The sequence below is a fragment of the Xenopus laevis genome, chromosome 6L, assembly GCF_017654675.1.
Source record: "Xenopus laevis strain J_2021 chromosome 6L, Xenopus_laevis_v10.1, whole genome shotgun sequence".
In the NCBI taxonomy this organism is placed as follows: Eukaryota; Metazoa; Chordata; class Amphibia; order Anura; family Pipidae; genus Xenopus; species Xenopus laevis.
Genome location: NC_054381.1, coordinates 897,141 through 912,418, shown reverse-complemented (window position 1 = coordinate 912,418; position 15,278 = coordinate 897,141). Strand labels below are relative to the sequence as shown.

At 49.3% G+C, this 15,278-nt stretch overlaps 2 protein-coding genes across 2 annotated transcripts; one reads left to right on the top strand and one right to left on the bottom strand.

The window, feature by feature from the left end:
- Positions 1 to 286: 286 nt before the first annotated feature.
- cdk5.L (cyclin-dependent kinase 5 L homeolog) lies at positions 287 to 6,501 on the top strand (the record flags this gene model as incomplete). Its single annotated transcript, NM_001090617.1, is given in 12 exon segments — positions 287 to 374; positions 483 to 571; positions 661 to 728; positions 3,264 to 3,324; positions 3,614 to 3,670; positions 4,056 to 4,151; positions 4,320 to 4,394; positions 4,479 to 4,575; positions 5,045 to 5,114; positions 5,229 to 5,289; positions 5,598 to 5,678; positions 5,929 to 6,501. Coding segments are annotated over 12 exon segments (879 nt in total). The 3' UTR covers positions 6,016 to 6,501.
- Positions 6,502 to 6,889: 388 nt separating this feature from the next.
- LOC108704617 lies at positions 6,890 to 14,204 on the bottom strand. Its single transcript, XM_041566795.1, has 3 exons — positions 13,808 to 14,204; positions 13,333 to 13,458; positions 6,890 to 10,496 (listed from the first exon to the last, which is right to left on the bottom strand). Exons 2-3 carry the CDS (start codon positions 13,412 to 13,414, stop codon positions 6,952 to 6,954), a joined length of 3,627 nt encoding a protein of 1,208 aa, XP_041422729.1. The 5' UTR covers positions 13,415 to 13,458; positions 13,808 to 14,204; the 3' UTR covers positions 6,890 to 6,951.
- Between the last annotated feature and the right edge of the window lie 1,074 nt (positions 14,205 to 15,278).

The window sequence follows — 15,278 nt, the reverse complement described above, 5'->3', positions numbered from 1 at the left end:
TACTGCTTGTCTCTCTCTCTCCTGTAACTTCTCTTTCCTGCCCCGCCCCCACACATCACAAGCCTCTACACTGACGTCATGGAGAGAGGCGGGGCCCTGTGTGACTGACATGCTTTGTGCGTGGATTTAGGAGGACTCCCCGCAGTTTTACAGACAAAGACCGGTCCCATGCCTGCACCAACATGGCCGCCTCCCCGCCCCCACAAAGCTGCCATTTCTTACCGTCTCCATGTAAGCGCTTCGCAGTGATTGGATTGGCTGAGTCGCTCTTCCGGGGCGGATGTGTGCGCATGCGTACTGAAGAAATCGGCGAGATTGAGCCGCTGCCGGTATTATCATGCAGAAGTACGAGAAACTGGAGAAAATCGGGGAAGGTGAGTGGCCCGAGGGCCGGGGTGTGACTGTTGTTTGTGTCTGTCCCCTAATCGGTCCCATTATCCGCTGCTCCCCTCCAGCCCGTGTGTGAGCTCTGTCTCTTGCAGGGACTTATGGGACTGTGTTCAAGGCCAAGAATCGGGACACTCACGAGATTGTGGCGCTTAAACGTGTCAGACTCGATGATGATGATGAGGTGAGGCCCCAGAGCATTGTGGGAGTGTGAGTGGGAGTGTGAGTGAGAGTGTGAGTGTGAGTGGGACTGAGTCTCTTGTCATTACACAGGGGGTGCCGAGCTCAGCACTGCGGGAGATTTGTCTCCTCAAGGAACTCAAACACAAGAACATTGTCAGGTCAGTCGCCTCATCTACTGTCTGTTTGTATAATATATATATATATATATATGTATGTATATAGTCTGTATAATATATATATGTATATGTGTCAGGTCAGTCACCTCATGGTCTGTCTGTATATAAAATATATATATATGTATATAGTGTAGATCAGCACTCACACGATTAGGAGACATCACTGGAACCATAGAGACATAGTTCAACTACAACATCTCATACACAGAGAGACAGCAGGGAGACTGTCAGACTGTGACACTGAGGAGACCGATATACTGACAGATACAGGGAGGAGAGAGAGGGATACAGGGAGGAGAGAGGGATACAGGGAGGAGAGAGGGGGATACAGGGAGGAGAGGAGAGGGATACAGGGAGGAGAGGAGAGGGATACAGGGAGGAGAGAGAGGGATACAGGGAGGAGAGAGGGATACAGGAAGGAGAGAGGGGGATACAGGGAGGAGAGAGAGGGATACAGGGAGGAGAGAGGGATACAGGGAGGAGAGGGGAATACAGGGAGGAGAGGGGGATACAGGGAGGAGAGGGGGATACAGGGAGGAGAGGAGAGGGATACAGGGAGGAGAGGAGAGGGATACAGGGAGGAGAGGGGGATACAGGGAGGAGAGGGATACAGGGAGGAGAGGAGAGGGATACAGGGAGGAGAGAGAGGGATACAGGGAGGAGAGGAGAGGGATACAGGGAGGAGAGGGGGATACAGGGAGGAGAGAGGGATACAGGGAGGAGAGGAGAGGGATACAGGGAGGAGAGGGATACAGGGAGGAGAGAGAGGGATACAGGGAGGAGAGGAGAGGGATACAGGGAGGAGAGGAGAGGGATACAGGGAGGAGAGAGGGATACAGGGAGGAGAGAGGGATACAGGGAGGAGAGAGAGGGATACAGGGAGGAGAGAGGGATACAGGGAGGAGAGAGAGGGATACAGGGAGGAGAGGGGGATACAGGGAGGAGAGGGGGATACAGGGAGGAGAGGGGGATACAGGGAGGAGAGGGGGATACAGGAGGAGAGGGGGATACAGGGAGGAGAGAGGGATACAGGGAGGAGAGAGGGATACAGGGAGGAGAGAGAGGGATACAGGGAGGAGAGGAGAGGGATACAGGGAGGAGAGGAGAGGGATACAGGGAGGAGAGGGGGATACAGGGAGGAGAGGAGAGGGATACAGGAGGAGAGGAGAGGGATACAGGGAGGAGAGAGAGGGATACAGGGAGGAGAGGAGAGGATACAGGGAGGAGAGGGGATACAGGGAGGAGAGGGATACAGGGAGGAGAGAGGGATACAGGGAGGAGGAGAGGGATACAGGGAGGAGAGGAGAGGGATACAGGGAGGAGAGGAGAGGGATACAGGGAGGAGAGGAGAGGGATACAGGGAGGAGAGGAGAGGGATACAGGGAGGAGAGAGAGGGATACAGGGAGGAGAGAGGGATACAGGGAGGAGAGAGAGGGATACAGGGAGGAGAGAGAGGGATACAGGGAGGAGAGAGAGGGATACAGGGAGGAGAGAGGGATACAGGGAGGAGAGAGAGGGATACAGGGAGGAGAGAGAGGGATACAGGGAGGAGAGAGAGGGATACAGGGAGGAGAGGGGGATACAGGGAGGAGAGGAGAGGGATACAGGGAGGAGAGGAGAGGGATACAGGGAGGAGAGGAGAGGGATACAGGGAGGAGAGGAGAGGGATACAGGGAGGAGAGAGAGGGATACAGGGAGGAGAGGAGAGGGATACAGGGAGGAGAGGGATACAGGGAGGAGAGGGATACAGGGAGGAGAGGGGATACAGGGAGGAGAGAGGGATACAGGGAGGAGAGGAGAGGGATACAGGGAGGAGAGGAGAGGGATACAGGGAGGAGAGAGAGGGATACAGGGAGGAGAGAGGGATACAGGGAGGAGAGAGGGATACAGGGAGGAGAGAGAGGGATACAGGGAGGAGAGAGGGATACAGGGAGGAGAGGGGGATACAGGGAGGAGAGAGGGATACAGGGAGGAGAGGAGAGGGATACAGGGAGGAGAGGAGAGGGATACAGGGAGGAGAGGAGAGGGATACAGGGAGGAGAGAGAGGGATACAGGGAGGAGAGGAGAGGGATACAGGGAGGAGAGAGAGGGATACAGGGAGGAGAGAGAGGGATACAGGGAGGAGAGGGGGATACAGGGAGGAGAGGGGGATACAGGGAGGAGAGGGGGATACAGGGAGGAGAGAGGGATACAGGGAGGAGAGGAGAGGGATACAGGGAGGAGAGGGGGATACAGGGAGGAGAGAGGGATACAGGGAGGAGAGAGAGGGATACAGTGAGATTGTGCTACAAACAGAAAGCGACACAACAAAGGAAACGGGAACTTCCCAATGTGACTGCACAGGATCAGATACTCAATACTGATATATTTCTATGTGATACTCTGTGTCCTGCGGCCCAGCCCTACACTAACTCCTCCAACATGTCTGTGTATGAACCATGTTTGTCTCTCCTCTATACACTCAGTGTGTGAGTGATTGTCCCACCCATGGGTGCTGGTTACTGTCTCCCCGCAGGTTACATGATGTGCTGCACAGTGACAAGAAGTTGACGCTGGTGTTTGAGTTCTGTGATCAGGTGGGTTGTACCCTCGGGTTGGGCAGGTTGGGACCCACTTCAATGCAGACTCCTCCTTACACGCCAGCTCCACCAATGACGGCCTCTATTTATACATACCTGCCCCGCCCCCTTTTGTGACATCAGAGATTTATAAATAGAGCTGCTACATGGGCTCAGGAAGGTTGGGGTCAGGTCTGTCTGGCACTTACACACAAGGCTACTGTCAGACTCCTGGTGACTTACTGCACAGTGTGGGCCAGCGGGGCCATTAGCACCTTTCCCTAATTCTCACCCCTGTTCCTCTCAGGACCTGAAGAAATATTTTGACAGCTGCAATGGGGACCTGGACCCAGAGATAGTGAAGGTGAGACATGGGCTGTGACTTCTGATCCACTTCTTCTCATTCTGCCTCTTGTCTGTCTGTGGCCCAGGCTTCCCTCCTGTATGTCTGTCTGTGGCCCTTACTGTGGGGCCCAGGCTTCCCTCCTGTATGTCTGTCTGTGGCCCTTACTGTGGGGCCCAGGCTTCCCTCCTGTATGTCTGTGAGTCTGTCTGTGGCCCTTACTGTGGGGCCCAGGCTTCCCTCCTGTATGTCTGTGAGTCTGTCTGTGGCCCTTACTGTGGGGGATATTTTAGTCTCATGTCTGTGGGTAAAGCCTCCTCTTGCCCCAGGTGGTGCCCCTCTGAATAATGTTATGGGGGTACCTGCCAGTCAGCTGACCTTAGTGCTGTTCTGTTGCCCCCCATAGTCGTTCATGTATCAACTCCTGAAGGGCCTCGCGTTCTGCCACAGCCGAAATGTTCTGCACCGGGACCTGAAACCTCAGAACCTGCTGATCAACAGGGTGAGTCCTTGTCACACGTATATACTCACAGTTACAGTCTCTGGGGGGATTTAGTTACTGTACCCCAGCTGGTTACTAATTGTGCCACTAGTAATTGGGTGATGAGACCAGTAGGGGGCAGACTGGTTGGTACAGGTGTAACCCAGTGTCTGGCCAATCTCTGTGTAGAATGGGGAGCTGAAGTTGGCAGACTTTGGGTTGGCTCGTGCCTTCGGGATCCCCGTGCGATGCTACTCGGCTGAGGTAAGTCCCTCTCGGGGGTTTTTATTTGGCTTTGGGGGGGGGTCCTTATGTACCTGGCAGTGAGTATGACCTTTATCCTTTCAGGTGGTCACCCTCTGGTACCGGCCCCCCGATGTGCTCTTTGGTGCTAAACTCTACTCCACCTCAATAGATATGTGGTCGGCCGGCTGCATATTCGCAGGTATATGTGGGGTGCCAGTAGAAATAATGGGGTACAGAGGCAGACTGTGGGGTGCCAGTAGAAATAATGGGGTACAGAGGCAGACTGTGGGGTGCCAGTAGAAATAATGGGGTACAGAGGCAGACTGTGGGGTGCCAGTAGAAATAGTGGGGTGCAAAGTCAGACTGTGGGGTGCCAGTAGAAATAGTGGGGTGCAAAGGCAGACTGTGGGGTGCCAGTAGAAATAGTGGGGTGCAGAGGCAGACTCTAGGGTGCAAGATTGAGCCACTGCTCCTATCTGTCAGACTGTGGGGTACTGGGACAGATTTTGGGTGGAGTTCCTTCCTATTGCTGAGTGGGAAGGACAAAGGCCATGCTGACCTGGGTGTGGGGGTAACTGTAGGGGTGGGGCATTTAGAGGCTCTCAGGGTAAAGCCCCTCCCCCACTCCTGTTGTGTAATACATACTGATGTCATGGTGCCCCCAACAGAGTTGGCCAATGCCGGGCGGCCCCTCTTCCCTGGAAATGATGTCGACGACCAACTGAAGAGGATCTTCCGATATCCTTCAAGTCATGGGAACTCTTCCTGCTCTTGGGGTTGGTTTGGGGTGGGTAGGGGTATGTGCTCCCTTCATGCTTGAGTTTTGGAAGTTCTTGCCCTTAACACACACACGTTGCTTGGGACCCCCACGGAGGAGCAGTGGCCGGCCATGACCAAACTTCCTGACTATAAGGTGAGCGGAGGATATGAGAGGCTAAAGGGGAACATTTGGAGATATGAATGCAGTGCTCTGAATCCCTTTATTACAGTTGTCTTCCTGGCATGTCTGGGGTTAATTCAATGATCTGTATTGTGGGTGTGGCCTAATAGCCTTTCATTACCAGGCTCTGTGCATTTTATTTGTAGTCACAGACGGGCATTTGCCTTAGGCTCCATATACTGAGGAGACGGCTCATTTAGTGAATTGTTTAGGGTCAGTAATTGGGGGATAATAAGAAATAACATTGGGGAAATCACAGTTGTCCGATTGTTTCTCCACAGCCCTACCCCATGTATCCTGCCACCATGTCTCTAGTCAATGTTGTGCCCAAACTGAATGCCACCGGCCGGGACTTGCTGCAGGTGAGTACAGGGGGGTGAGTGAAGCCTAATAGAGGGGAGCACTTGGGGTTTATTGAGGTGCAAAGGATGGGTCAGGGGTGGGGGGGGGGCTGGATGGTGGGTGTGGGATTGAATGAGGGGGTACAGTGTTACAAGTAGTGCCTAGATGTGGGGGTCCAGCTCTGGGGAAGAGGTGGGAATTTGGGGCTTGAGCATTGGAGGGTACATGTCACAGGCAGGATCTTATTCTCTTCTCTTTGTTTCTTGTCAGAATCTGCTGAAGTGTAACCCAGTGCAGAGGATCTGTGCAGATGAGGCCCTCCAGCACCCCTACTTTGCTGATTTCTGCCCCCCGTAACCTGCGCTTCTCTCTGAGTCCCCTTGTCCTTCTGTCTGATGTCACCAACTGTCACACACATCTGCCAGTTACTGCCACTGACTCCGCCCAGTGCAAGCCACCAATCATGTGAAGAATCAATGCTCTGATTCGCTGTCAGTCTGTGGGGCTCCTCCTTCAGTTCCTAATTCTGCAATGGCCAGAAGATCACATGACTATTCAGGGCCCAACATTTAACTGCTTGAGTGCCAGAGGCCTAAACCTACCAGTACCCTTGGTTTGTGGGATACCCCCCCCCCAAGACATCAGATCAGAGGGCTCCTTTCTAACCTGCCTCCTCCTCCCCCATCATTATTTATTCATTTGGGAGACATGAATTCCTCCCCCAGGTATCAGGTGTATATTTTATGTAATTATGTTTATTATATGTATGAATTTTGTTTATTGTTCCCTGTAAATTTGCCCAATATTCTTAGAAATGCAGTTATTTTACTGACCCCTCCCCCAGCCATGTGTCCGGCTCTTATTGTACCAACTAAAGTGTTTCATTGGCTGCCCGTCCTTATAAAGAGTCCCTCATGTCTGACATTGGGCTAAGGTATTTAGTGAGGGTCTATCTGATTGGACCTGCCTCATTCAGGACAAATAATGGTACCACAGGGAAGGTCCAGATATTGCTGGATAGAGTTCATTGTCCCTACTGAGGGGATATTATTGGCCTTCAGAATGGGGCCCCCTTTTTCCCCCTTCAGCTCTGGCCTATGGAATGGGAAATGAGAGGGAGACAGTAGACTGGAGGATTGTGGGTAAGTGGCAGCTGATTAGTTATGGCACTTGCAGCTCATGTGTGTTGAGTTGGGTTTCTCTGTAGTTGGTAAGTACAAGACATGAGAGGTGCATTTATAGGGGTGCAGCATTTATTATACAGTATTCTCAAGTCTCTCATGGTATCAGTCTTTATGTCTCACAGAGACCAGCCTCAATCTTTTCTACAATTTCAGCTATTTGTTTCGCCTCTATAAGAGCCTTAACCCTCTGCTGGTGGCCCTGATTGGACTCCTCTTGCTCCGCCTTTATGAGCAAGTCAATGTGTTTAGTAGAGTGCAGGGGGTCTGGAGTAAGGGAAAGTTGTCTGAGAAGCTTCATATTTTGGAGGCATTGCTGGGTGAGTTGAGTGGTTCTTGCCGTAGTGTAGTCTCCCTCATCTACAATTTGCCTCCTTTCTAATAACGACTCCGTTTGTGCACAAGCTCTGTCGCACTTCTCCTTCTTCTGCCAGTTGGTTGCAATCTGTCTTTTCTGAACATAGGCAGTAGCAAACTTCTGAATGTAGTGGACCCTGGATTGGCATTTATTAGGGCATGCTGTGCAAAGACCTTTCTTGTCTATTGCTGAACACTTGGACTTATCTTCATCAGTGATGTTACAAGTGCAGGAGAAATGGCACACATAGTCACATTTGGGACAATTCAAGATAACCTCATCAAGTGCCACTAAGGTTTCCTCTTGGGTCTCCTCTTCATATTCATAATCTTGGTTGGCCTTGATAATGTCATTGGCCTCCTGTAGAAGTCTCTGTATCTCCATCCTTTCCTCCTGTTTTATCAACTGGTCAACCTGAGTCATTGACAGCAACTCATTAAGCTCCATGTCCAGTTCTTTGCTTTTCTTGAGGACTTTCTTGGTCAGCTCCAGACTCTTTGCCTCAGTTGTCCTTAGGTACCTGAAGAAAATGGCAAGACTTTCTTTTCCAATGGACCAGAACAATTTGCTTAGTGCTGCTTTTTTTGGCTTGTTGGTGGCAAACAGGGAAGAGTTATTGAATTTGAAGTGGAGTGGGTCTCCATCACTGTCTACAGCAGAAGGAATATTATTGGCTTTGAGTGCCTCTAATACAGGGGGTTTCTGACCATCTGCATGGGTAGCGAGGATCATAATGTTGTCTTTGATATCTTTTCCAAACATGGAGCACACAGAATGGAACAAAAGTCTCTGGGTCGGAGACAGCTGAGCAGATGGAGCCTGGACTACAAAGCAGATGGCATTGATGTGGTCAATGTCGTTGGCACTTGTAAGAAATATATGGATGGCCTCTGTGATCTTTGTAACCAAGCCAACTCCTTCAGTGGCATCAAATGTAGGCGTGTCTATCACCGTGAGGGAATATGTTATCTGATGTGCACTATCATAGTGAATCTTGTACACCGTGACTTGAGAAGATTTCAGGGTGGTACTTGCATGACTTTGTGTGAGCTTAAAGCGGAAGTCGTCTTCCAAGTCCACTCCAAAGATGTAGTTGGCCATCCCATCGATTAGCGTTGCCTTTCCTGAGCCTTTGGTTCCCACTAACAAGATGACTTTATTCATTTTTCGTGGGTTTTCTTTACCCAGTGTGTACTGGTGATATCCAAATCTGAAGTAATCTGGTTGGATCTGGTATACACTGGGAGGTCCAGCCTTTATCAATGTACTCGCCGTGACCATCTGGTGCGCTGCTTTAACTGGTTCTTCTGCTGGAGTCACAGCCTGGGCTTCATCACTTGCCATGCTCTCTCCAGAGACTCCACACATGGCACTGACACGGACTCTGTACTTTGTATTAGTGTTAAGTCCCTCAATAACACAGCAATTTATATTCCTTCCAGTTTGCTGCTCAAGCCAAGTATCCGAACTCTCTTCTTTATATTCAACCCTGTACTGTTTTATGTTGGCACCATCTCCCACAAGCAACGGGGCTCTCCAAAATACTGTAATGGCCTGGGGTTCTGCTGTGATATCTGGGGTTCCAGGAGGACTGGTGGGAAGGGTTCTCACGGGGGAAGTGACCCCACTCAGGACGCTGACACCTGCTTTACACACGGCACAGTATCTGAACTGGTAACAGGAATTTGCTTTCAGTCCCATAATGGTTATTTTTCCCTCATTTTGCTCCATATTCCAACAAACCCAGGCATCGCCCTCTGTGCATTTGTATTCGACTCTGTAACCTTCAATGGAATCTTTCCCAAAGTCGGCTGCTTGTGGGGTGAACTCTACTGTGTCATGTGTTTTCACGGTTATCATCGGGGTATGGGGTTTTGCTGGGGGCTCAAACTTTGCGTACACCAGATCTCCACCTTCATACAAATGAATAGATATCCCAGGATTTCCCATGTCTACGACAGAAGCCACGACAAACTTCATCTCTTTACAGGTCAAATTCATGTCTGCGAATGCTTGAAATTCTCTCACGTACTGCCTGGCCTTTCTGGGCAGACTTTTCTCTTCAAACCATGGCACCAAGTTGGGCATTTGATACATTTCCTCCGAGTGATGTTTATTGGTTTGGAGCCAATCGCTGACATCTAACAAGTATTGTTCACTGGCACCTACAGAAGAGAAGTTGAAGCACACGGTATATTCTGTTTCCTGGTCAGTAAGGACTTGTCTAAGTTCATTTTCTGTGGGAACCACCAAGATGTTGGGGAGACCTTTCAGGTAAGAGCCAATCACATGCAGCGCCTGCTGTTTCTTGTTTAAGAAGTCTGTGATGTAATAATGTCTAAAGGGAGATTGTTCTTTTCTAGTGAAAATTGCCTCCATGGCATCTTCATCTAATTTACCACCTCGAACTGAGGGCAGAGCTTGTGCCAACTGCTTCTGAAACATCAGTGTGAACTGCTGGCAATGACTGCTGAACTGGCGGATTTTCCTTTTGATTTCAGGGAACAAGAGTGCAGCCGGATGTTTCATTAGATCATTGCACTGCATTTCCACTTCCACCATCTGCTGTACCACCTCTTCTGCCCTGAACACCAGGTTCTCTCTGATCTCTCGGACCAGCTGGTCAGCTTTACTATCCAGTTTGTTCAAAGGGTAGAGCCAGACTGTCATGGGCACGGCCTTCTCTTGTTTGGAGCCCAGTGACTGTGGGAGGCTGGCATAGATCTTAATGGCATCCTCATAGTTGACTGGGTTTCTTTCCAATGCAAAGTCCCCATGAAATTTGCAGCCAAATTTGCTCACCGTATCTTTCACTTTGCCATTCATCTTATCAAGATCTAAACCTTGGGGAATTCTCCTGATCATGGTGTGGAGATTGCCTTTCACATCCTGGACACTCTCTTTAGGGGACACTTCTTGGTCAAATATGAAGAAGGCTTGAGCACCATAAAGTATCCCGGTCACCACATGGGTGGCTGTCACTTTGCTGAAGACATTGTGGTAGGCCATGTTCTCCATGGAGAGATGGTTCATGCTGAGTTGCTCAAAACTTGTTGTTCTGGAGTAATGGAGAGTCACTCGCGCTTGCTTGCTGGAACTCTTCATATCTTTCAGGAATTTCCCAGACCCCCCCACCTCTATGAGACCACAGAGGAAACTGGCCTTAAGTGACAGCCCCAGACTCAGAGCTGAAGACTTATCAGAAATTGTGTCTGAGGCCAGAACTTCAAATGATGTGTTGTTCTGAGATCTGGTGGACACGTCTTTTTCTAAAGCTTCTCTCTTCCACAGGGTCATGCCTGTATGGGGACAACATGGTCTCATTAGTACACAGCAGCTATCAGTCAGAATCAAGAGTACAGATCATTGCTCACACCACAATACGTTTTGTGCCCAAAAGCAGATTTTTTGGGAATGGTGGAGTAAGCGGATTGGAAGGATGGGGGCTGCGGGGTGGGAGAAGAGAGGAATCTGATTGGTGGGTATAGGGGGCGGGAAGAGAGGAAGCGGATAGGTGGGAATGGGGGTTAGGGGTTGTGGAAAAAGGAAGTGGAGTTGCAGGGATGGGGGACACAGGCTTTCATCCCGACCCATAACCCCAATCCCAGCAAATTCACTTAGTCTTTCCTGACCCGTAACCCCCCATTCCTACAAATTGGCAGCAGCAGAAAAGCCCATGTCCCAGTGTAAGGGGTGTGCGAACCCCCAGAAGGATAAATTCTGGGGGTTATTAAGTACAACTGACCTTGGTTCCGCAGTCCTGGCACTGCATTGTGATAACAACAGCTCCATGTTACCATGATGGCTAACTCACTGTACCGTTAAAGGGATACTGTTATGTGAAGAATTTTTTTTTCAAAACACATCAGTTAATAGTGCTGATCCAGCAGAATTCTGCACTGAAATCCATTTCTCAAAAGAGCAAACAGATTTTTTTATATTGAATTTTGAAATCTGACATGGGGCTAGACATATTGTCAATTTCCCAGCTACCCCTGGTCATGTGACTTGTGCTCTGATAAACTTCAGTCACTCTTTACTGCTGTACTGCAAGTTGGACTGATATCACCTCCCCCAGCAGCCAAACAATAGAACAATGGGAAGGTAACCAGATAGCAGCTCCCTAACACAAGATAACAGCTGCCTGGTAGATCTAAGAACAACACTCAATAGTAAAATCCAGGTCCCACTGAGACACATTCAGTTACATTGAGTAGGAGAAACAACAGGCTGCCAGAAAGCAGTTCCATCCTAAAGTACTGGCTCTTTCTGAAATCACATGACCAGGCAAAATGAGCTGAGATGCACCTACACACCAATATTACAACTAAATACACTTGCTGCTTCAGGAATGACATTTTATATTGTACAGTGAATTATTTGCAGTGTAAACAGTGTCATTTAGAAATAAAAACTACATCATAAAAATCATGACAGAATCCCTTTAAAATACTGGAGGTGGAGCCATATTGGAAAAAGGCAGAAGCAACTTCAAACAGCAGATGATTCATTGGTAGCCATCTTGGTAAAGGAGACTTGTCCAAATCAGGAAAAGGTACAAAAGTAGCCACTTATGGGGGTGAATCGGATTCCATCAGGGCAAGTGGGAGGTAAGTGTTATTGTAGGTCAGACCCCAGCTCTCCCCTCCCCCCCATGTGCCTCTGAGAGATGAGAACTCCCCACACCTGAAGGGCAGGTGAGTGATGTGCCAGGTGAATGCCAGTGTAAAGGAGGAGGAGAGGGTTGTGGGTATTTATTACACTTATTACTTTGTTGTTGTAGAGGGCAGAGCATACAGCTGATGTTACACAGCGCCCCCTGCTGGTCTCTCTCATTAAAGACAATTAGAGTGTGAGCTCATGGGCACAGTCACTAGTGATTACTGTGTATAACACTCACACGCAAATCTCCACTTCCAAATGTCAGACCTGTGTTTGTGCAGCCCCATAATAACTAGAGTTGGATCATTGAAAATGCTGCAGATCGGAGCTGACGCGGTTATGCTTTGCCTTCCCAGCCGCTGCCTTAGCGAGACTCCAGCCACTCCATGCGGCTCATCCATACAAATAGAGCGATAGTCGCACGTACTAGGCGCTGATCCAGGACACCATGTGAGGACACAAGCGTTTGTGTTGAAATGTCGTCATTATTAGAACAAACACACGGGGAATGTTACGGTGGGTATTCTGGGCTGACTTACGCATTTATTGCCGTCACAGACTCTGCGGAAGTGCTGGGAGACCCGGCAAGAAACGCCTAAGTCAGCCCAGAATACCCACCGTAACATTCCCCGTGTGTTTGTTCTAATAATGACGACATTTCAACACAAACGCTTGTGTCCTCACATGGTGTCCTGGATCAGCGCCTAGTACGTGCGACTATCGCTCTATAATAACTGTACCCCACTGTATATATCAGGGTGCTGTACAATAGGGATATTACTGGGCAGACTGATTTGTCTTTATACCTTGCCTGGAACCCTCCCAATATTTACATTAGCCACGCCCACTCCCCGCCCTCCACTCACACTCCTTAACTACAGTCCTGTATGTGACACTGCCCCTCTGTGCCCAATATCACCCCTGTCCTTTCACCCACTGACACTCACCTATAGACTGACTGTCTCACTCTCTCTCCCAGTGCAAGAAACGTTCATTATCTCTGTGATCCTCACTGTGCTGCTTGTGCTCTCACACATACGAATAAGGAGGTCACTTTACACTATCCACTTTAATACATTATTATTCACTATAATACACTATACACTATTATACACTATACACTATTATACACTATACACTATAAAACACTATTATACACTATAATACACTATACAACACTATACACTATTAAACACTATAATACGCTATACACTATAAAACACTATTATACACTATTATACACTATTGTACACTATTATACACTATTCTACACTGTTATACACTATAAAACACTATTATACACTATACACTATTATACACTATTCTACACTGTTATACACTGTTATACACTATTATATGTCTCTGTCCCATATTGTGTTGGACTCAGTCGTGTCTGGTGCTGGTCCCGCCCAGGTGTCAGTCACAGGCCAGAGCCAATGAGATTGAGTGCATTACCTGTATTGATATTGTTACCTGGTATAAGGGAGTCGGTGCGACAGTCGTACAACATGCCCAGTGAGAAGGGGCGACCCAGGGCTGGAACCTCTAGGGACATGTCGGCTCCTCTTCTTCCCACACTCCAACAATGTGACACTTGTGCTGAAACAAAGGGCAGGGGGTAACATTCATGTCATGGGCTCAGCACTGGGGCAAATAAGGAGCAATAAGTCTTTCCTCCCAGTGACCAATTGTTGGGCACAGACCAGCCCCCCAGATACAAAGAGTCTCACACTGGATCCACTTCTGTCTCTATTGGATCACAGGCCCCTCCCATATCCCACAGACATAATATTCCTGCCCCTCCCACCCATAACTTGTACCCACAGCATGACACCCCCCCCAACACTGAAATACAACAGTACAATGCAGCAGTGGGACACTAACACCCAGGTCACATGACTGTGCCACTAATAATGAGATGTCAGTTACATAGAGAGTCATTACTCACCCAACTGTTACACGGCCACTGCTACAGACTGACACTCAGGAGCTGCAGGAGGGAATGACACAGGAGCTGCGGGGAGTGCGGGGAGTGACACCTCGGGGAATGTCCAGGGGGAGGTGCTAACAGGGAAACCGAAACCATTTGCAGCCTCTGCCCCCCCCGACTCACCTGTGTACTTTGTGTCACTCACCTTATTCCCAAACATCACTCCCCGACCCCTCCCTGTTACTGAACTACAACTCCCAGCAGCCTCTGCATATGACTGTACTTAATTGTATTATCATTTGTACCCAAAAAAGTGCAGCTATAGCACCCCCCCCCCCAAACACTTCCACCAAAGCCTTCTTTACCCACCTCCTGCCCCCAGGGTAGGGCCAAGCCACCCGGACACCCCAGGTAACCCCCACCCCCACAACTTCATGGGCAGCCGGCAGCACGGGGGACAGAGGTGGGAGAACAACTGAGGGGAGGGGGAGATAGGGGCGGAGGCGAAAACCAAGGAGGGCTTCAAAAGCAGAATAGGGGTGGGCTGGTGCCTCTTCTACCCACCCCTAGTTCTGGCCCCACCCATTACTCACCTTTATACAACTGATACTGACACTCCGACATGGCACTTGGGACTGGGGCAAAGTCTGGTTCTATTTTACTGACCCACTGACTCATCATCAGAACTGACATTTACTTTTTTATTTGACTCTGTAACCATGGATACCTGAGCTCCCCCCAGTTAGGGGGAGATTTGGGGTGAGTGCATATTTGTGCCCTGGGTACCCCTGGAACTATAGCAGGGTGACACCCCAATGTTTCTATATATCTGTAACCTTGTTATGAGCTAAGGGGGCCCAGTCTGAAGGTCAGTTAGGGGGAGATTTGGGGTGAGTGCTTATTTGTACCCTGGGTACCCCTGGAACTATAGCAGGGTGACACCCCAATGTTTCTATATATTTGTAACCTTGTTATGAGCTAAGGGAGCCCAGTCTGAAGGTCAGTTAGGGGGAGATTTGGGGTGAGTGCTTATTTGTACCCTGGGTACCCCTGGAACTATAGCAGGGTGACTGTTACCCCAATGTTTCTATACATCTGTAACCTTGTTATGAGCTAAGGGGGCCCAGTCTGAAGGTCAGTTAGGGGGAGATTTGGGGTGAGTGCTTATTTGTACCCTGGGTACCCCTTGAACTATAGCAGGGTGACACCCCAATGTTTCTATATATTTGTAACCTTGTTATGAGCTAAGGGAGCCCAGTCTGAAGGTCAGTTAGGGGGAGATTTGGGGTGAGTGTTTATTTGTACCCTGGGTACCCCTGGAACTATAGCAGGGTGACTATTAGCCCATTGTTTCTATATAAATATTTGTGTTCCATATCAGTCAGTGAGATTACAGTGTAGGTGGCACCACTTTGGTTCTGATCAGATATTCACACAGTATCGGTACGTGAGGGATTCTAAATCTTGATTCATTGAGTAAGTTTCACTG

Excerpts from the sequence above, each read along its gene's own strand:
- LOC108704617 (XM_041566795.1), bottom strand. The coding sequence starts at position 13,414 with ATGTCCCTAGAGGTTCCAGCCCTGGGTCGCCCCTTCTCACTGGGCATG. Across the intron at positions 10,497-13,332 it reads CACCGACTCCCTTATACCAG|GCATGACCCTGTGGAAGAGA; the intron begins GTAACAATATCA and ends GTCCCCATACAG.